Source organism: Anas acuta, chromosome 1 (assembly GCF_963932015.1).
Source record: "Anas acuta chromosome 1, bAnaAcu1.1, whole genome shotgun sequence".
Taxonomy (NCBI): Eukaryota; Metazoa; Chordata; class Aves; order Anseriformes; family Anatidae; genus Anas; species Anas acuta.
Genome location: NC_088979.1, coordinates 35,463,498 through 35,485,777, shown reverse-complemented (window position 1 = coordinate 35,485,777; position 22,280 = coordinate 35,463,498). Strand labels below are relative to the sequence as shown.

Here is a 22,280-nt window from a genome sequence, read left to right as displayed (position 1 = left end):
AAACTTAGCTCAAAAGATGTTTAAACTTAAAGTCCAAAACAAAAAGACTACTTAAGTCACTGGTATGTATGGGAAGGTGAAGTTATGTCATTCTTGTTGTCAAGCGAAGTTGACAATTTAAATACAATTTCATCTACTTAGGATGCTTTTTGAGTTTTCAGTTCATGAAAATGTTTAAATCTGGAGACATAGATTTCAGGTTCATAGCCAACATGTTGGAGTGTACTTCACAAAAGCTAACATTTATACTCTGTGACCACCAAATCACCACATTGAGCTGTCCAGAAACAAAAAACGGGTGAATAATTTAGGAAGATTTCAGCGCATGTGTATACCAGCAATGTAGCACTGATGTAAGCCACAGTAATTCACTGAGAATTTACCAGCGTATGGGGATGCCATTAAAATCACAAAAAGGTTATCTTAAAAATGCTTTTTTAAAAATTATTGCATTTGGTACTTTTTTTTCTTAGTGTCTGAATATGCAAAATAATTAAAGTCTCTGAAACTCAGTTCTATTATGGCATTATTAGAACATTTGGAGTGCTTATTCATGATTCAAAATAAACAACATTGTATGGCTATTAACCAGAAAACAATAACTTATAAACCCTGAAATAATGCATATGTAGATAAGAAAAATACACTGCTAAGTCACAGAAGCAATTTTGTGTTTGTTTGTTTTCTTTTGTTGTGTTTTTTTTTGGTGTAGGAGCAGCATGAGTAAGAATAAATGTTGAAACTGTTTTAGAACTACAAGTAAAACAGGTTGTTTAGATATTTTGACTTCTTTCTGCATTAATGTGTATTCTTAAACTGAATTTGTAATCCCTATTTGGGGCTAATTAGTATGCTTCTAACGTCTTTGTTCTGAATTTGCTTACTTTTCTGAATAAAATGTGCTATATGTGGAATACAAAATATTTGGCTATAAATTAAGGTTAGTTAGATGTGATTTTTAAGCTGTGTTTTTGTTTTTAAGATTCAACTTTCTTTTTGGTAAGACTTCAGTTTTAATGGAACCCTTTTTATTTTTTCCACAGCAAGCAGTAAAGGATAATATGAGAAGGAGAGAAGCAGAAGAAAAACAGAGGCGTGCTAAAATAGCTAAGGAGAAAGCAGAAAAAGAAAAACAAGAGAGGCAACAAAAGAAAAAGCGTTTGTTAGAAATGAAAACAGGTGAGTAATGTAGAAAACAACTCATTTTATCCAGCATTTTACTGGAAGCAAGACTGCTATTTATTAAATCTAAATGTGCTATGGAGAAAAGACAGAATAAATCATTGCTTTTCAATGGTTAAAGTTTATGTCAAAGAGATTCTTACATTTTGGTTTGTTAACAAGCTTCTCTAGCTTATCTGATTTCCTCAAGGTATTTTAGAACTCATAATGTTGCTTAATATTTTTCCATTAGAACATATTGAATCTTGTGCGACCAAGTATAAATTCAGTTATGCTGAGAATCTCTTATGTTACCTGAGAACAGACACTCTCCAAAGCATAAAGTCATTTTATTTCTTTTAACCAGGGTTACATATTCATTTTTGTTCTTATATGAGAATAAGCCCTTCCTGAAGTACTATGGATTCTTCTTTGAGTATGTCAATTGTTATTTCAACAGGTCCCTGTTGAAACACCTTCAAAGAAACCTCTGTCATACATTTTTAAAGTTATTCATTTATGCTGTGTTGTTTTTGTACCAAGAGACCACAGACACTGTGAATTCTCTGTTACTAAAGAAGATGTCTGATGAGTCTCTATACTGCTATATTTTACCTTAGACTGAATTTCTAGAATCATTCAGAATGGTATATGACTTTGTAAATTATCATGAGATACTTTCATATATATATATATATTTTTTTTTTTCTGAACAGATCTTGTTAACAGTTTCCCACTCAAACCCTGGTTGGCACCTTTGGCATAAATGATTATCTGTCTCTTTCACGTTTCACTAATATCTAGGGTAGATGTGTGGCTTGAGGTGTGAGACTAAAGCTTTATGTTAAGATGGAAACCAAGAGGCTGTCCTCTGAACACAGAAGTTTTCTTTAGAAGTAAAATCAAGACCAGTCAGGAAATTTTCAGTGACAATCTTTGTAAAGCTCACAGAAGATAGTCCAGAAGACTAGAAAAAGGGTAAAACTGATGTCCGTATTCATGTGCAGTTGGAAGTGGTTAGATACTCATCTATCACACATGCTGTATGAATGACTGGTACTGCTTCGGATGTATAATTGATAGTCCTTTTGGGTAAACTAAAGTTCCTCCCCAGTCCTGTTCTTCCTATTTTCCTGCTTCTGTAAAACAGATGCTAATGTTACAGACTTCTGAGCCATATGCCCTCGTGTATATATATACACACACATATATATATATATATGCACACACATATATATACATATATTTACATATACATATATATACATATATACGTATATATGTATATATATATGCATGTATACACACACACACACACACACATATATATATCCCTATGGTAGCTAAACCTACTGCTTCAACTAATGTGGCTTTGAACTATCTATTTATCATCCACAAATCAGCTAAGACATTGAGTAAATAGCTGCTTTGTCTGTTAGTAGTTTTTGTTGTTCTTGTTGTTTGGTTTTGTTTTTATTGGAGCATATAAACATACAGAAAGAGATTTCTTGGCCTTGTTAGCAACCACTTAAGGTCCCTCCACTAAACAGCAGAAGATATAAAAGATGATATTAAGGTCACCTGAAACTATAAGTGTATTTGATCTGATAGTCACTAAATTGGCCGTTGCTGTGTTGTTGTTCTGCAGAGTTCTTTGTAAGGTTTCTTGTGCTTTTTACATCGAATTGTTAATTTAGAAGTCTATTAGAAAATCCAAATTCTTGGAGTGGAAAGCACTTTTGGTACATATATTTGTCAGCTAATACAGCAACAATGTGCAAAGTGAGAGCTTGGAGGGGGGAGGTTGTATTTTTGTTTTTACTTTGGTATTCTTATTACAACCATGCTTACTAAGAAAAGTAGCATAGGCTTTCAAAAAAAGATTACTACTTTTTCTTCTCTTTTCCTAGCTATAGATAGTTTGTTGAAAGACTAAGTCTTCTCTGTAAATCATTCACAAAATCTTTACATGTGACCTGCTAGCAAACATATAACCAGGTTCTCCCCCTGTCAAAACACTCAAACATTCTCATCTGGAAGGTGACATGACAATGTTGAGTAACTTATTTTTTACTTCATATTGTCTCTTTACAGTGATTCTAGATCAGATATTGGATTTGTAGGTACATTGTTTCAAATATTGTGCAAATGAAGCCAATCAAAACTTCTTAATGTCACCCTTTCAGAAAATATTTTCTTGGATATAAATAGATGCATAAAGAAAAAAATATGTATATATATATACATGATATGTATAATATACATAATAAACATACTATATATATACTGTGTACACACTATATATAATTTATACTATATATACACACTATATAGTATGTATATTATAATGTATATATATTATAATATATATTAGATTGCACAATATATTCTATAGAGGATAGTCTGTATGACGTATTGACCAGTTCTTCAAGGTATCTTTTTCATTTAATGGATCACAGTATACTCTGCATCTCCACTCTTTATTTTTCAATAACATTACTTTTTAACTGAAAATGACAGAAAGGTTAGGGGTACCTGTGTATCATTTAGTTATATGCCAGTTCTGACTTTCTTAACTCTTTCTGTTAAAATTAAAAATAATAATAATAATAATTAGTCTGACAATCATTAATGGCTCTGGTTATGCTAATAACTTAGACATTATTTTTCATTATCACTATAAATAAGTTATTACTATCAATCACTATCAATACATATTCAAGCAGTCAGTCCTTCACATTTGTGCCCTAAAATTTATTAAGTATAAAAATTTTATTTAAGTATAAAAACCCATGGATTTGATTTTGTATAGATAGTAATGATGGCTACCGTTGATAGTTGACAAGATTACATGACCAAACTCAAGACCTCTTTAGCAAGGGAAGCTAGAATTGAAGTGGGTATATTTTTCTTCTCTTCTATCGTCTCTTCTCTTCTCCCCCAAATTCCAGTTTGAGATCTTAGCCTCTAATAGGATCACTTAGTTTCTAGACAGTTCCCAATCCTTGTTCTCATATCCTTAGATTACATGATGTAAAATCCTTCAGGTGTTATTACTCTCCCCCGCCACAGTACTACCTTCATCTGGATTTTTTTCCTTGCTTTGCTGCTTCTTTTCTCACATGTCAGAGCAGTCTTTCCCCAGATTGAGGTTATGTTTTTTCCAATGACCATTAATTAGTGACTTGTTTACAGTTCTGGAGCTCCTGCTTTCAAATTGTGCCCATAACCTTCAAGGTCTGCACTGCTATCCAATGCTTAAACTGGATTTATATCACCATCCTAACCTTGCTCTGTTAACCACTGGTCTTGTTTACAACACAGGCATTTAACCTGTTCTAGATTCTCCTTTGTTCCTGAAGTCCCTTCCTTTGGATTTCTTCAGCTTTCATCTGATTTTAAAAGTAATTTGAAGGGTAGGGTTTTGTTGTCAATGGTGTTACTTTCATGAGGTGATTAATATCTTGTATAAGTAACCATAAAAAAATAGGTGTTTGGGGGATATTTCTGACTTTTTTGCATTCAGGAAAGAAAAAAAAAAAGATTTTAGAGAGAGAGAGAAATATGAATTTTATCTGCCTTATGTTAGTTGAGTCAGTAAGTTGCATATAGCACACTATATGTATGACACCAGGTTTGTCTAGCACTACATAGATCATATTAACCCAAAAGGAAGATGATCCCAAATTTAAGGTTACTTTTAATTTTTATCTTCAGGAAAATAATATTATTTCCCTTCTGAGTGAATACAATAATTTCACCAGTAGTAATTGACACTTAATGCAAACATGGGAACCGAGGTGGTCCGAAAATATGCTAGCCTTCTCATGAACTCTAATCATCTTCCTTAGCCTTTTTTTTTTTGCCTTTGATATACGTGTGACAACTTAGGCATCTAGATGATAGCTTATATGCTGTCATCCATACCTCTGCATCAAACTGCCTTTGAAAAACTGTTACACCAAGTTCAGCGCTGATATGGTCATTTTCTAAAATTACATAAATACAGATAGTGTCTGATAAGCTTTCATAAAGATTTCATAAAGTTTTTTATATTTCAATTATAAATATTTATACTAATATATTCTAAATAGTAAAATACATCCAGTATTTTATGAATATGCTGAAAAAGAAAGGTAGGCTTTATAATATATATTTGAACCGCTGCTAATAAGACCATAACTTTTTGCTATTTATGTGGAATTGCTTGACTTATTCTCTTAAAAATATTTTTTTTTTGAGACTTGAAGCTTAACCTAATGTCAGATCCAAATCTGTGTAAATTATAGTTTATTAAAATTCTGCATCTCTACTTTACATTTTAGATAGCAATGCTTATGTGGCCTAATTATCACAGCTTAAATGGTTCACTGTTATAAGAGGCTAAGTCTGAAGTTCACATAATACAAATGAGTTCCAGATTTTCCTCTCAGCTCCATCCTAACTTGAAAAGTATATGCAATCCAGTAAAAATTTTGAACATTCAAGCAATGATGATATTTGATATTTTGAAATTTATGGTAATAAAATCTGCCCTCTAAATACTGCCTGGGATACCAAGTGGTATTCATCATGAGATGCTTTGTCAATAACATTGCTTTACTTCCTTTTGTGAAGCCAGTTCAAACTATCCCATAGGTATCGTTCCAAAGGTAAATAACCAGTGAAAGGGGGATCTTTATGTAAATGCCACTTGTCTGCATACCATTAAAATTCAGATACATACTTTCTTGTGCTGTTCAGATTCTCAGTAGAAAGCATACCAATCAATTATTTTGATCTTATCACAGTGTAAAGAATCCTATAACTGTGATAACACAAGCTAAATTTATTGTAGCGTAATTGAGAACTCCATCATTGTGGCATCCTCATTGTGTCTTACTTTGAATACTATTTAAGTTACAAGCCACTCTAATCAGTGATTATTTACAAAGGATGCCCTTTCCTATGCAAAAGCAATGAAGTGATGCCAAAATGATCTTAACATTCTAGATTGGAAATCTGATGCTTAGTTTGTTTTCAGTGTTGTTACTCAGTTTCACTTCTATCACAGCTAACTGGTTTTAAATCCATGTTTCAGTTATTTAGATAGTTATACTTAGTCTGCAGCCAATTTTGCATCATTTCTTTTTGCAGAGCTTTTATATTGTTTATTTGTTTGAGGAAAAAAGAAGTCCACTTTTCACAGACTTGAGAGGAGTGCTTTAGGTTTTGATTCTTCAAACATTTACTTTATTACTCTCTGCTAACTAATGAAAACGTTCGTATTTCACAACTTATGTACTGTTTGGAAAACAAAAAGGCACCATGGACAGCACTGACAGTATAAACAACGAAAACAGTAAATGTAATTAAGTAATTAAAATTCTGATTCCATCAGATAAAACGCTTACTTTTGAAATAAAACAACTGAACTACCTATATTAATAGGTACCCCCAAAGGCCCTATTTCCCCTCTGAAGATCAAGTTCAGAAGGCTTCAATTTTATTAATTTTATCTCATTGAGAAAGGAGAATCAATAGTTCTTAATAGTACTCCTTCCCTAGGAGGGGAGTGATGGACTGAAAATGTTGCAGATTATAAAGATCTGCTTCAGTTCCATAACAACTAAAACATCATCAGTGTTTTTTAATGTGTTTGTAATCTGTTTGTTTTTTTTAAAAAAATATGTTTGTGGGGCTGTTTTCCCCCAAACCACAAGTTCTGAACAACAGTAGGATTATTGCTGGATTTTATAGGTTTACGTAGGTATGTCTTTTGCAATGAAATTTACTGTGAAGTAGGCAAAAGATGTTATAATGCTATGTATGAAGAAATCCTGAGGGTATATTAGTATCTAACAAGTATTTTGTGTAAGGGCTTTCCAGGGAGTTCCCCCTTTCAGAATTTCATGTGCTACCTTCATCTCAATTTCTCCCTAGTGATGATAACTCTTTCTAGTTGTCCCCTGACTGCCTTCACAGGTTCTCAGATGGATCCTCTTCACCAAAAGAATTCCTGAGGTAACATTTTTGCTATTGAGATTTATTCTCCAGGACCACAGTAGCCGTGAAGACAGAGCAGGATAAATATGTTCCGTAACTAAGAACCACAACTTTTTCTCTTAAGTTAAATAACAATGAGTAGAAACAGCTGTGGGACTATATATAGTTGTATAGTCAGCATTTACTAATACTAATAGTTTGTGGATGGACAGTTAACAGTAAGCTCATGACCAGCTTGGATAGTTAGATCTAATTTTGTTTTATACCTCTTAAAAAAAAAAAAAAAAAAAAAAAGGAAAGAAATTCCATGCATGAGGAATGCATGGAATAGTTGTGACAGAAATTGACCAGAAGTCCACAGGAAAGGAGATGTGAATTGATAATGGAGCTTGGTTTTTAGCTGCGATTGTATTCTGGCAGTAGAACACAAATCTGGGTAAATTATTGAGAGTAAATGTTCCCTCAAGAATATTTGTCAAATTTGTATTTGAAACTGATACAGAGAATTATAAAAATACAGGCATGTTCTGCTGAAAAAAAAATAGTCTGAAAAACAATGTGTGATACATCTGCAGAGGCCGCATTAAAAGCTGAGATACAGCAAAACCCCATCAGGTCTCACACTGTAGGATGTTCAGGGAATTAGATGTCTGTAGTGCAAAAAAAAAGTAGAACTGATCTGAGTGTATATTAATTAAAAAACAACAACTAATAGTCACAAGACATATTCTAACAAGATCTCAAAGGTGCTAAATCTTCTGAAGCATGGAGGTGTAGATCATGCACTTGTTGGTAACCCAAGGGCACAGAATGCAGCAGTAACTGTTCATTTGTACGAAGTATTAGTACTAAGCTCCAAAAGAAGAAAAAGTTTAGCAGAAGCAATTATTCTTTCTGAAAATTTTACTTAGAAGTGCAACCTATGGAGATAGGTGCTGAAAGGCGACTAATTTGGGAAACTGAGGTTTATATAAAGCCCCTGGGGAGAGAAAAAAAAAAAAGCAATATTTGAGAGAGAGAAAAATAGTCAAAATGAACAGAGCTCTTGGAACAAAAAATGTACAGACATTATTTACCCTTATTCTCATAATATTTGCCATTTATATTGTAGCAGTAAAATTTCTAAACAAATACATAAAAAATGCTTGAAACTTAAAATGACATACCATTAAAAACAATGGCAATCTCTGGAGCCATCTTTGGGATTAAGACTAACATTTAGTAGAAATGCAGATATTAGGTTTTGGATTAAGCTGGCATTTCCTACTCCAATATAGGAGACTCCATAAGAGGGACACATTAGAGTCCTCTTTAAACTCATGCTTGCACTACATGTAAATGCTTTTTGTTCTTTCTTTCTTCCTTTTTTTTCTTCTTCCCCTTTGAATCATCAGAAGTTTCTTCTCTCCAGTGGCAAAGTTGGGGAGGAATCAATATACTTATGAAGGCACTGAAGCCTATGCTTTATTTTTCATTTCCTTAGTCTAGGGCTGTAAAAAAGCCAAGAACCTCTTCTGCCATTGTCGGAAAGCTTGCAGAAGAGAAGGTCATGTCTCTGACTCTTCCTTCAAACTGAGTCTGTTGCTGCTTCTGTTTCTATGCAGTTCATTGTGACACTTATCTTCACTCAGCAATACCTCAGTGGTTCTACAGAAGTACAATTTTGTTGCTGCATACCAAAATATTTGTTTTCTGAAGCCTGCTGCCAGAAGTTACTATTAAATGCAAGTACAAATTCTGAGTCATAAACTGCTGGAGACCAAGACAGCATTCTGTGAAGTCATTGCATATTTATCTTGTCCTCTTTATAGATGTTATATGTATATGTATAGCTAGATGCTATATATATATATATATTCTTTGCTGTTGACTACCAACAGACAAATGCAGGACTAGGTGGCCCTTTGATCTGATGCTCCTGGTTATTCTTGTGCATTTATAGCAGCTAAATAGAAAGGCTCTTGCCTACAGAAAGCTGCATGGAAGCTTTCCTGTGCTTAAGCTCAGTTGTGTTACCAGTCTGAATGTTCCCACTCTACAAGTGACAAATTATATAACTTTTAAAGTTCCTTCAGGCCCTCATCTCTGTAGCACAGCTGTCAGTGTGAGTGATCATTGTGTATATTTTCTGATTTATTGGTTGTTTATAAATTTGAATGGAAATAGTAATGTCTTTCCCTGTGCTCAATGAACTCCTTCAAAGGCACACAGTAACAAAGAAACAGATGTTCATACACACCCCCACATATATGAGAATATCTGTAGCTGAATATAATATAAGAAGCTAATTTCACATAAAAATGCAAATAGAGTGGTTCTAACTGCTTTCTAAATGAAATTGTAATTGACAAGTCTCTGCTAATAGATTTTTTTTCCTCACTCCCTGAAACAACATCACTGGAAATACTAGTTCTTGGCTGGTCTGAAAAACAGATTGATTGCATTCTTGCCAGTGTCATTGGAGTTGAAGCTGTGTTGTGTAAAGAAAACAGAGAAGTCATATATCAACAGTAAAAATTTATTGACTGACCTCTTTGTATGTAGCTGATTTTGTTCTGTTATGATGGTCTGTTTAATTAGGAGTAATCAAATAGAAGTATCTAAATCTTAGTATTTTTATGAATTTATCAGTTTTATTTTTTTTCTGTTGAAAAGGCAGAATATCACTAATAAATAGAAAAGGGGTCATCATTTTTTTTTGGTCTTAATATTTCTAAAAATATAGCACACTAGTAAGAATATTGTGCAATTTTGCACGCTAGAGAACAGGTCTGTATGGAGATAAGCCATTTCATTTTCAGACTTATTTTTTATGTCTTAGGACTTAGTAGAACAGTAAGCTACTTTTTATTGTAGCCATGTTTAGAGTTTCTGTTGCAGGTGGGCAACCTGTTCTAATGTTTGACTACTATCAATAGAGAAAAAAGATACACAGTTAAATGCAATTTCTTGTATTTCAGTTTGTTCCTATTAGCTACTATCCTGTCTCTGGGCACCTCTCTGATGAGTCTGGCTCAGCCTTCTTTACACCGCACCCATGCCCCCATCTTCTCTAGGCTGAACAGTCCCAGATCACAGCATTTCCTCGTAGCAGAGATGCTCCATGCTCCAGGCCCTTATCTTCTTGGCCCTTGACTGAATTTGCTTAATTATGTGCCTCTTTTGCTCTGGGGATCCCAGAGCTGGACCGAACACTCCAGGTTCACCTCACCAGTGCTAGGGAAAGGATCACCTGTCTTGACATGCTGGCAATGTTCTACCTTGGCCATCTTTGCCTCAAAGGCACACTGCTCATTCATGGTCAATATGTTGGCCACCAGAATTCAAAACACACCTTTGTTTGTTTGTTTGTTTTTGTTTTTTTCCTAAAATGCTGCTTTCTAACTAGTGGGCCCCTGCCTGCACTGGTATATGCCTCACCAGATGATGCAGGTTTTTCCATTTTCCTTTGCTGAATTTCATTAAGATTCCTTCGTTCCTTCCAATTTCTCAAGGTTCCTCTGAATGGGGACACAGCTATATACTCTGTCAACCTTTCATCTGAATTTCGCACCATATGAAAACTTGCACACCATTTCATTGCTCTGGAATTCTGTTTATTCTTCTGTAAGTCCAAGTTCCCTCAGGAAATCTTTTTGCGGATATCTCTCAGAAGAGCTTGCTGTGGCAAACTCCGCATTGGATCTAGAATCAATACCATTGATTCTGGACAACCTCAGTGGAAAGGAGATTTACAGTTGCTATCTTTTGTTGTCACAGAAAAAAGAATGTAACCTGCATAATCATGATGCACATGATTTTATATACTTGTCAAAAAGTTCAAGATTAAGATGATTTCACTCTTGGTCCCATTATTTAAATGGAAATTTGGGATCCAAATGAGATGCAGAAATAGGCATCATACATCACATCATTAAGTATTTATTTTAATCACTTGTACAGAACCACTTCTAAAACCACATTTTACCTTTTGGTTTTCTATGGTCTGATTTGTCTTATTGGAGTTAAAATGATGGTATTACCAACCTTTATTTCAACAAATGATCTTTAAGGGTTTGTGAAGGATGAAATCTTTTTGCATTTCGCTTGTTGTGAACTCTTTGGAACTTGGGTCAAACTTTCATTCATAGGCTCAGAGTCAAAATCTATTTGTGTCCAATAAAAGCACTATATGACAATTAAATTATGAGACAATTTTAGCAAGAGCAAACAAGACAGAATAAAACCCAATCTCTGCAGCAAGAAGGTTTAGCAAGAAGGAGTAGGTGCATTAATCATTAGGTGAACTTGTACTTTCTTATGTTATAATTTCTAGGGCTTTGAAGCACTAGCAAACACTACTTTATGTTGGGCATCAGTAAGAAACATACCTCTTCTGATTCTGGACTAGGCTGTTTCTGTGATTCCAGTGAGGTATATACTCATTTTTCTTGGGAGGCTAGGCTTTTGCCTGAAGTCACCTCTGAGGAAAGATAAGTGAATACTGATATTCCTGGCAGAAGCTGGATTTAATACTAGTTAAATATAAAGGGAACGGTCATTTCAGCAAGTCCGTCCAAGGCATACTTGGCAGCTATTTCAACTTTGCATCTGTACACTAGATTATTTTTTTTCCTCACTGTAACATTTTCCCCACTGTAACAAGTGTTCAGTTTTGGGCCCCTCAGTAGAAGGACATCGAGGCCTTAGAACGTGTCCAGAGAAGGGCTGTGAAGCTGGTGAAGAGCCTGGAACACAAGTAATGAGGAGTAGCTTAGGGAAGTGGGGTTCTTTAGTCTGGAGAAGAGGAGGCTCAGGGGAGACCTTATTGCTCTCTACAGCTGCCTGAAAGAAAGGTGTGGGGAGCTGGGGATTGGCCTCTTGCAGATAACTAGTGATAGGACTAGAGGGAATGGCCTCAAATTACTCCAGGGGTGGTTTAGGTTGGAAATGAGGAGACATTTCTTAGAAGACGCAGTCAGGCATTGGAACGGGTTGCCCAGGGATGTGGTGGCATCACTGTCCCTGGGGGTGTTCAAGGAAAGGCTGGACGTGGTACTTAGGGATATGGTTTAGTGGGTGATATTAGTGGTGGGGGGATGGTTGGACCAGATGATCTTGAAGGTCTTTTCCAATCTTAATTATTCTATGTTTCTAAGATTCTCACAAGGGTTTATATAAGGGTCAAAGGAACCCCTGTGCTGTGTTATGAATTATTACTCTAGTCTGTGCACCATTACTGAAATACAATCTGGTAGCAATATATTCCTTCACTTGCCTATTAATGAAGATTATCTGATTGGTGACATGGCTTTTGCCAGAAAAAGTTGAAGGCCTTAAGGCAAATGCAAGTTGAAGTCTGTACACATTCTGCATTTTCTGGACAAACCTAACTTTCACATCCACCACAATTTCTGTACAAGTTTATGTCTGAATTTCATTGGGGCGAGGAGTGTGAGGTTAGGGGGGTCATGTTGACACACAGTTTGAAACCTTCCCTTCTCTGGACATTGATTTCTTTGTATTTTTATATTGACAATATAAAGTCTCCATAAAGTCTTCTGACCCCTGTTCATGTAAAAGGCTTAGAGGTCTAGAAGTTATATGTCAGTAGTACGAATTTTTCACTGAATCTGTTTGTCCGAGAATCTGAGAATGAAAAGATGGAACCACTTCCACACACCGGAGCTCGCTTCTGAATTGAGGACTTCAATTATCTCCCTCTCATGGATCTGCTTCTCTGCTCCCCAGAGCTTAAATCATCAAACTCTATACCATTGCTCAAGTTTTCCTCTTGTGATATTCGGAAAACAGTCCTTCCATTTTTCACTCAGATGGAAACCTTTAATTAGATGGGCATTGCTTTGTGCTGTTTGCAATCGATCATTATGCAACAAACATATAGTGGAGCACTTAAAAGAGAAAAAAAAATATATTTCATTATATATACTTTGTTAATTTTTTTCCCTAAATCTCTCCCTAATATATCTGACCTTAATTATATCCTTAGCTGAAGAGAAAGACATATTAAGGTGTTGTGGTTTCATACTGACGGACAGTTAAGCTCCACCATGCTGTTTTCTTACTCACCCTCCTCAAAAGAACAGGGGGAGACAATATGATGAAAAAAGACTCATGGATAAGGACGTGGAGATCAGAACACAGAGGTAAAGACAGAGAAATCACTCACCAATTCCTATCACAGGCAAAACAGACTTGGAATAAGGGAGGCTAATTGCTAATAGACTAGGGCAGTGATAACTAAAACCATACTAAAATCCCTTGATCCCCAGGCCCCCTGCTCCTGCGTGGGCTTGTCTCCACGGGCTGCAGCTCCGGCCTGGGGCCTGCTCCTGCGGGGGCTCTCCATGGGCCGCAGCCTCCTCCAGGCCACATCCACCTGCTCCACTGGGGGCTCCTCCACCCATGGGGGGGCTGCAGCATGGAGATTTGCTCCATGTGGGACCCATGGGCTGCAGGGGGACAGCCTGCTCCACCAGGGACCTCTCCACAGGCTGCAGGGGAACTGCTGCTGCATGGCTGGAGCACCTCCTGCCCTCCTGCACCGATCTTGAGGGCTGTTGGTCTTGAGGGCTGTTTCCCTCAGCGTTTTCTCACTCTCCTCTCCCAGCTGCTGTTGTGTAGCAGTTTTTTTCCCTTTCTGAAATCAGCTCTCACAGAGGCATAACCAGTGTTTCTCACTGGCTCGGCTCTGGCCAGCAGCAGATCCCTTTTGGAAATGTCTGGAGCTGGCTCTGATCTGACACCGGACTCTGGGCTCTGCTGGGTTCTTCTCGCAGAGGCCACCCTTGTAGCTGCCCGCCCCGCTACCAAAACCTTGCTGTGTGATTCCAATACATAAGGTCTGGTTTTAATGTATATGTTTATCCAAATCGTAGAGTTTTAATTTCAAATGAGGCTTAGTATTCAGAAGTTGACCTCAGGAGCTTATCCCTTTAGTTACTTACCGTATAAAAGCTGTATTTAATTGCAATGCCTCAAAATTATATCCTGGGGGAAACTGATAGTCTAAGTTGCTGTAGATGAGTGTTCTAAGTGTGCAGACTGAATAGGTAGTGTCAATAAAAAACATGATTTTTTTTTTCTTCTGAAGATTTGTTTTGTTTTGTTTATTTTGAGTGACTGAATAAAGCTTTGATTCCTTGAAAGAGGAAATAGACATATTATGAGATGTTTTTCTCTTGCTAAAGTGACCTTCTGGAGCACTAGCATCGAGTATGATGTTTTAGTTTACATTGGGCAGTTGCAGGGAAACTGTAAAAAATAAACATTTTTAATCCACAGTAATCTTGTTGCACCACTCTTACTTAGAAACAGTGCTGCTAATGATATTTGTGATTTTTCATGTCACGAACTACTGCTAGTCAAATTAAAAATTACATAAAAATGCTGGGCTCGTTACTGCAGTATCTGTTGCTATCATAAGACATTAAAAGTTGTACTGTCAAGCTTATAATAATGCGCTAAAGGAGAAGCATCTGTAGTATTTTTAACATTTTTAAAAACATAATTATGAAATTAGGCAGTTTATATCTGACTTGGCACTGAAATGTCAAGGGCACAACTTACCAGCTATTACGGTAAGTTTACTTCTGCTTTAGATAGTATTTAAAAGACAGTTGTATGAGTTTTAATTAGGTATGATATTAAAAAGTATTTAAATCTCCTTTTCCATAACTGAAGGAAAAGAGATCATAAAAATGTATATTTCTCAAAGGAATTAGTGTGGACTATGCAGCTATCTTCAAGTTGACTGGAATTACTAGTTCTAGAATGTCAAAAGATTGATACACTTGACTAATTAGGAAGCCCCTTGGGACTGGTGACAGCAGTCTGCAGCAGCTTGCGAGAGCTGATTTAAAGGTCCCATAGGAAGTGTTAATATTGAACAATACTTTCCACTCTTACACTATCACAATAGCTGTGTTGTACATTGTTCTCCTAGGGCAATTTAAAAGATTTCTAAAGTACTGCACGGTATACATTCATTTGTTAAAATTTCCATTATATAAACTTGGGCAAGGTTATAGATAGCCAATAACAGTATGGGTATTAACAGCTGCACAACATTATAGAAGGTGTTGAAATCAACTGTTGGTTTAGGCATCAAGAAACAGAATTTGGAGCCTAACTGAAAGTGTAGAAGCTTGAAAAACAGGCTTTCTACATGTTTTGGGTACAGAACATTAACTATAAATATTTCTATTTGCAATTGTTAAAGGTTCTTCAATATAGCTCTGCACAGTGTAAAATTACTAGAGGTGTGGGTTTTTTTTTGTATTTTTTATTCAAGTTTTATATATGCTATTTATTTTTCTGTGAACTGTTTTGCATGTCAATGAAAACATTAGTCTCTAGTTGAATTTCTGACTACAGTATATTTCAGATAAGTGTGAAAAATAGATGGTACACTTCAATGAATGTGTTCCAGCTATGCAACAAAAAGTTGTTTTTGCAGTATTTTTATTCTATTATTTATTTATTTATTTATTTATTTAATATAGTATAGCAGATTATGCACCAGGTTTTGTACTGAAAACTGTTACGTTTTTGAAATAAGTAGGAATCCATGGTAGTCATGGAAAGGCTTAAAAAGGAAAACGGTAACATGCTGAAATAGGATTGAAAGCAATTTTATTTTTTCTGTTACTCCTACTGCCTAAAACAAAGTTGATGAACTCTTCTTCTATAAACATTGATGGTATTTTGGGGATTGTGATATTACTGAGTCTTTTTTGAATTGCTGTCTCTCAAAATGTTTTTAAACTTTCCTCCAACATTCTTGTACCTTAATTTAACTAACAGTTTCTTCCTCAAGCATCACTTTGGGTTGAAACACTCAGAGTGTTTTCATTTGAGACATGAATATTAGAGAGTTGCATGAGACCAGATGGAAAAAGGAAAGGGGAGGGGGGGGAACACACAACAACAGGAAGCTGAATACATGATCTGAGTAATTTTTAAGGTATGTTCCAATTAGTAGCTGTGCTGGTTGCACTGGTCATGAGAGAGCAAACTTCAGTGTAGTAAAGCATATTATACTATATTCAAAGGAAGAGAAAAAATCAGTATTTCAGTCTTCACATTTATTCTGTATCTGCCATGTATTGCATAGAAAATAAATGAGCTTAAACATTATACAAAATTATAAACTATTTGCTAATTTTCCATTATTTCTCCTTGTATATAGAGGTAAGCTCTTTAAGTTAACTGGTCCAGTAGTTTGGGCTAGAGAAAAGAGTATAACTAAGGATGTTCACAGATTAGAGTTTTGTCATTTTGAGGACCGGTATCTTGGGGTACTAGGAAGGAAGGGTGTTCTCCTTAGGGGAATACTTCTAGGAAATTCAAAACCTGAAAACAAAATTATTCTCTAAAATACATTTGTAGAATTAGCAAAAATTAAAAAATGGCTAAAAGCTCAAGTGAAAGGAACAGAAGTACTAATGAAGTGCACTTTGTTAAGTGGTAATGCAATTGTACAAAAACAGCTTTAAAAAAATATTTTTAGTCTGTATGGAAGCAATGAAGTAGCTGCTGATGTTATAGAAAAAATGTCAAAATGTTTAAGAAAATCTAATTTAATTTTGAATCAATGTTATAGAACATCTGTTGTGAGCTTTACATATGTTTATATGTGTATTTCTCTGGAGTTTTTGAAAATAGAAACTCTTATTACCTTTAATGAAATAGTTACCACCATTTGGCTCTAAGTCATATCTGAAGATCACTTTTCTTGTGGACAGGAAAGCTCAAATTTTGAGACAAGGACTGTGTTTGGTTGGTGGTTGTTTTTTTAACTAATGATTTGTGTATCTCAGTTCACAAAATCTCGTGCCTCTTTTTGGAATGCTTTCTTCTTTGGCTTGTGAATGATATCCAGGCTTAGATTCTTGGAAGCCAAATTAGATTAAACACTTGACTTTGTAGAGTAATGAAAGTAAATATGTTGTTTCTAGAATGTCATATTCATAATTTGGCCCATGCTGATTTGACAGTTCTTTGTCAGGCCATCCTGTCTGTAACTTTGAACTTCTTTTGTCTTATTTATTTATTTTGTTGCCCTTGAAACCACATATCTTAGAAAGATGATAGAATTCTTTAAGCCTTAACAAAAGATGGAATTCCTTTAAAGAAGGGAAACAAATAGAAATACATGTAGTATTTGGAAGAAACATTTCTCCTAATAGTTTTCCCCATATTCATGTCTAGAAGGTTGTCTTCCTTCCTTAGTCGTAGTCCATCACTTTCAGAATTCCTTAAATCAGTAGTATCTCTTCTCTAGCTGGATTAGATTCTGATCTGAATATTACTGTTAGCAATAACTGCAGAATCATGTGATGTGTCTGACTGTATCCAAGGTGTATGTTGACCTTGGGAGTTTTGCCTAGTGAGGCATAATGAGTTTTCTGTCATGTAATTCTTTATTGCTCTGTGGAGGTTTTTCATCCTATTGGAAATCTGTGGTGTTGTGTTCTTCGTCCTCACGGATGTGGAGACAAGGGGCTAATAAGGTTCAGAAATCTAAGCTTTTCTGATGTTTTTATTTGAGGAAATAAAAGTAAGGTTTTTAATGCTTGCGATTAATTATAATCTCATGGTAACATTCATAATTCTTTCAGGGGAATATTATACATACACATGTGGTACGATGAGTAGAATTTTCCTGAACTACATCAATTATTTAATATTGGCTACAGGTTATTAAATATAAAAGGAAAATGGCTTTTGATTAAAGCTACCTATGGATAACACTCTGTATCCTACCTAGTCCAATATTGTTCCTTCAGCTTCCTGCTGAGAAACAATTTCAACTTTTTATAACAATAACTGAAATGATCTCTTTTGTCTAATATAGCAAATCATTTAAGGGACAGCTCTCAAAAGCTGACATGAAACTGATTATTTGCAGTTGCAAAAGGGTGCTGAAATGAAAATATGAGTGAAATGACATTTCATTTAAAACTACAGTAGAGAAAGAATGAATGTGAAATGAATGGAATAAAATTTGGCCTAAATGTAGAGAGGACCAAATCCATTCTGCTTAGTTGTGAGAAAGCTATTGTTAAATGTTAAAAGCCAGGTTAAGTTTGAAATAAGTAGTTTTAGTTCTACCATCAATATCTTCTATTGTTGTTCATTGTTGTTATTATTTATGCTTTGATGTTGCTGTGGTAATCAAAGAGTGTTCCTTCCCTCTCTCTGCTACAGAAGGTGAGGAGACTGGAGTGATGGATAGCCTGCTGGAGGCCTTGCAATCAGGTGCAGCTTTTCGAGACCGAAGGAAAAGGATACCAAGGGCTAAAGGTGAATATTACATTTTACTTTTTACTTTCCAGAAAAAGTTAAAAGTATAATTGGTCCAGTGTTCCGGAACCTAAATGCTGTCGTGTTTAATTCTTTTTTTCTGCGGTGACATCTTTCAGGGATGTTCAGGCTGTTTTGCTGTTGTCCGTAGTGCTTTGGAGATCAGTGTACTGAACTTAGCATAGCCTGATTGTTAACTCTCTTCCATACAGCCTTGTGTACTTTACATTTTGGGGGTTTATACTAACAACAGTTGAATGGGGGAGGTGAAAATCATCTTGCCCTGCCAGTGCATCAGATTACTTCACTTATATTAACTGTAGCTATACAACTAGAAATGTCTAACTTTAAAATGTTTCTGCTTGCTAATGTTGTTGCAATACTACAGTAACTTTCAGAGAGGTGTTTTATTTCTATTGTTTTCTTGCTTTTGCAGACATACCACAAAATGTCAGTCCAACCACACAGAGGCCTGTGCTGAAAGCTTGTAACCATGGTAATGAACCATATTCATGAATTGCATGCTCTTCTTAACTTAGCTTATGTAGTCGATCTGTGCTTTCAAAAGATTGCCGTGATATTTTATGTTTTCTACATTAGTGGAATATGAAATAGTATTGGAACCTGGTTCTTAAGGTTCACATGGATATTACACCCTTAAACAGTACTTGCTGATTACTTTGCAAATCTCTTCTATCTTTTGTAGATTTTTTGTATTTATTTATAATTTGATTATGGTTTAAAATGTAGTACTTTGATCCTTAAGAACAATAATGCAGGGATTTTTTTTTAAAAAAAAAAGATTATGAACTGTGTTAGAAAGCAAAGATTGTGGAACATTTCAAATGTTTAGTATTTTTGATACCAAATTAGAAAACCTTTTCAATTTATTCTGTTTGTCTTGGTTTTCTTGGTAATACAGGTAGTCCAGGTATAAGCTATCATTTACCAGTAATTCAGAAGTGATGTATCAGTAAAGAGGAAATTAATTGGTTATTTTATAGTAAAATATTTCTCCAAATGTTGAGCATGAGTCTTATGCATGTGTTTATGCATAAACTCCTGAAAAAATCCCACTGAATCAGTAGGACTGCTCCTATGGATAAAGTTACAGTGAGGGCATGGGTATTTTGTCACTCTGTTATATAATCTATAGAACATTAGCTGTGTTTTAATAAAGCCTGAGGAGTATGGAACATGTTTTCAGTGGTTCCTAATATAGTGGTCTCAAGAAAAAGTTTTACATAGTATCTCCGTTAAATAAAAATTCTTATTGAAACTTAAAGAAAAAAAAATCTTGATTCTCAGATTTGTAAGCAGAATGCATTCTCTTGATATTTAAATAAACTTCAGAATTTATAAAGCAGATGCCACCACATTGAGGATATTAATTATACTTCATGTTTCCTACATGTTTATTTCTTAAGTGACTAGAGTAGAAAAAAGAAAATACAGATTTTCTCATTATTAAACACAAAATCAAATAAAATAGAGCTAGAAGGACAGCTGAAAGATAATTTAATTCACTTCTAGGAATTGGCCCAAGGAAGAATGAAGTATATTTGACAGGTGCTTGTCTGGCACATAATATATTGATATTTAAATAACGACTACAGAGCACATCTGAATTTATCCTATAAGTGTTACCGCTTGTAAGAATAGTTATGTTGAATGTTGCTTCTTTTCAGACCATTCTATCTTTCTATCTCCAGTTTCCAGTTTTCAAACTATAAATGCATTTGGACAAACATGAGGGCTATGTTTTATGTTCCAGGTGAAAAAAATAAATAAAAAAACAAAGACTAAAAATTCTGCAAAACCTTCACACTGATTTGTGCCATCTGATGGATATAATTTGGTACTCAAGTTTAATTAAGGATCAGATGTTTGTTTTAGAAAAGTAAAAGCAAACTCTTGGATGTTTTGTTGTTTTTACGGTAGTCACTTTTCCATAGAATGTCATGAGACAATCTTATTCTAAGACATTTTAGAATGAATCCAGCTTTTGTTGCACCTGTCTTGTTTGCTATGAAACTGGATAAATACTATCTTAAACTTATTTTTAAGGAATTCAGTAGTATGTTCTTGATTTGCAGACACTTGTCACAATATCTATATGTTGCTTCTTCCTATCTTGAGCCAAACAGAGCACTGAACTTGATGTTGTTTCTGGGGAGTTTAATCATAAACTCTACATGGTCATTGAGTTCATCTATTAGACTTTTCTGTTCGTTTTCTTTTTTCTTTTTTTTTTTTGACTATTCAAAGCCTAAGTTGAAAATTTGCTGGTTGATAATTTATTTTGTTAGTGAATCAGAAATTATGTAGGTTGTATTCTATCTAGAATGTATGCTAGACCCTCAGTAGCAAAGCTTGTTTGTTGCCTCACTAAAGTTAGTAGTGTGGCTGATCAAACCAAGAATTATAAGGCTTCTTTAATTTTCTGGTATCAAGGAGTTGAGTATTTTATGTAAGTTTTATTTCAGTTTTGTCCTCTTTGTAATTTTTTTTGCACTTTATGTCTAATGTTGATAAATATGCAATAACCTATTCTTTCTATGTATATATGCATATTAGGTAATGTATACTATATATGATGGTTTATTTTCCATAGCTCATTTATGTATACACTGTATAAGCAAGAAATCTCTGATTTCAGCTCACTTAAGAAAAAAATAGAATATGTCATCAGACAGAAAGATTGGCTTGCCCTGTCATTGATTTTTTGTTTTTCCCAATGTGAAATTTCAAATGATTGCTAAATTTTATATCAGAGTGCCTACAAAGCCACTAGCTTAAAATATGTGGAAAGTGATAAAGCACTTTTCTTGTTTGCTTCTTCTGATGAGACTAATAGATTCACTTACAGTGAGTATGCTTTATTAATACACACTGCAGATTCAAACCTGGGGTGTACTTCTTCAACTCATAGTGCAGTCAAAAAGAATTACAAGTCAGGAGTTGAAATATCTACCTACTGAATCATTCAGAGTGTAGCAATCTCTATTGGGCAGATGGCATCAAGTTCTAACTAATATATATGTTTAAAAAACAAACAAAAGCTCTTTAGTCTAAATTTTTCTAAAAATGTGGAATAGAAATTGTACACCAATGCAGATGGGAGGTAGAAAGAAGTGGCTTCACGTTTCATAGGGAATTGCAAGGGAGAGAATGCCCACTCTGTCCATAGCTATAATATAAATGGCAGCAGGACAGAAATTTATTTAACTATTGCCATTGTTATCCTCAGTACGATGCTGCTCAAAGTAACAAACTACCACTTACTGGTGAGGCTGAACCAAGTTCTATTAAAAACATAGAAAAAGAATGCAAAGGAGCAAGCCAACACTATGTAGCTGTAGAACTGAGAACAGAAATTTCTTCCTTTAATTAAATGGACTGGGAAAAAAAGGAGGAGGAGGAAATTTTGTGAAATGCTAGCCACTGGTTGGCCATTTTTCTCATGATGATCCTTTGGGCTCTACAGAAACCTCTGATAGTATTCAGTTGTTATTTCTGATTTAAAAGGAGTACTGGTTCTTGTGCTGCTTCCTGGAGTGGCCTCTTGGGTGTATTTTATTTTCAGTCCTACTACACTCTTATTAAATAGATCGCCTTTTTTCATAACATGGTGTATGTTTTTGTTTTGGTTTGGTTTTGGTCATTTAGTTCTATTCTTATTTCTGTGATCAGAATTACCTAAAGAATACAAATCTTTTTCACTTGATCTTTGTTGATGTTGATATGATGTTGATATGATTGGTATATCTATTTCCTTTGTTTCCATTAATGCTGTTTTGTTCTGTTTTATTAACAGTTGTATTACA

The 22,280-nt window shown here is 34.9% G+C and overlaps 1 protein-coding gene across 3 annotated transcripts in view; it reads left to right on the top strand.

The window, feature by feature from the left end:
* DIAPH3 (diaphanous related formin 3) overlaps positions 1-22,280 on the top strand; it is a 238,504-nt gene that overhangs the window by 158,212 nt on the left and 58,012 nt on the right. For all 3 annotated transcript variants that reach the window (XM_068675836.1, XM_068675828.1, XM_068675845.1), the window contains 3 exons: positions 1,044-1,179; positions 18,358-18,453; positions 18,890-18,949. In XM_068675836.1, coding sequence (XP_068531937.1) covers positions 1,044-1,179; positions 18,358-18,453; positions 18,890-18,949 — 292 coding nt within the window. The remainder of the gene's footprint in view (positions 1-1,043; positions 1,180-18,357; positions 18,454-18,889; positions 18,950-22,280) is intronic.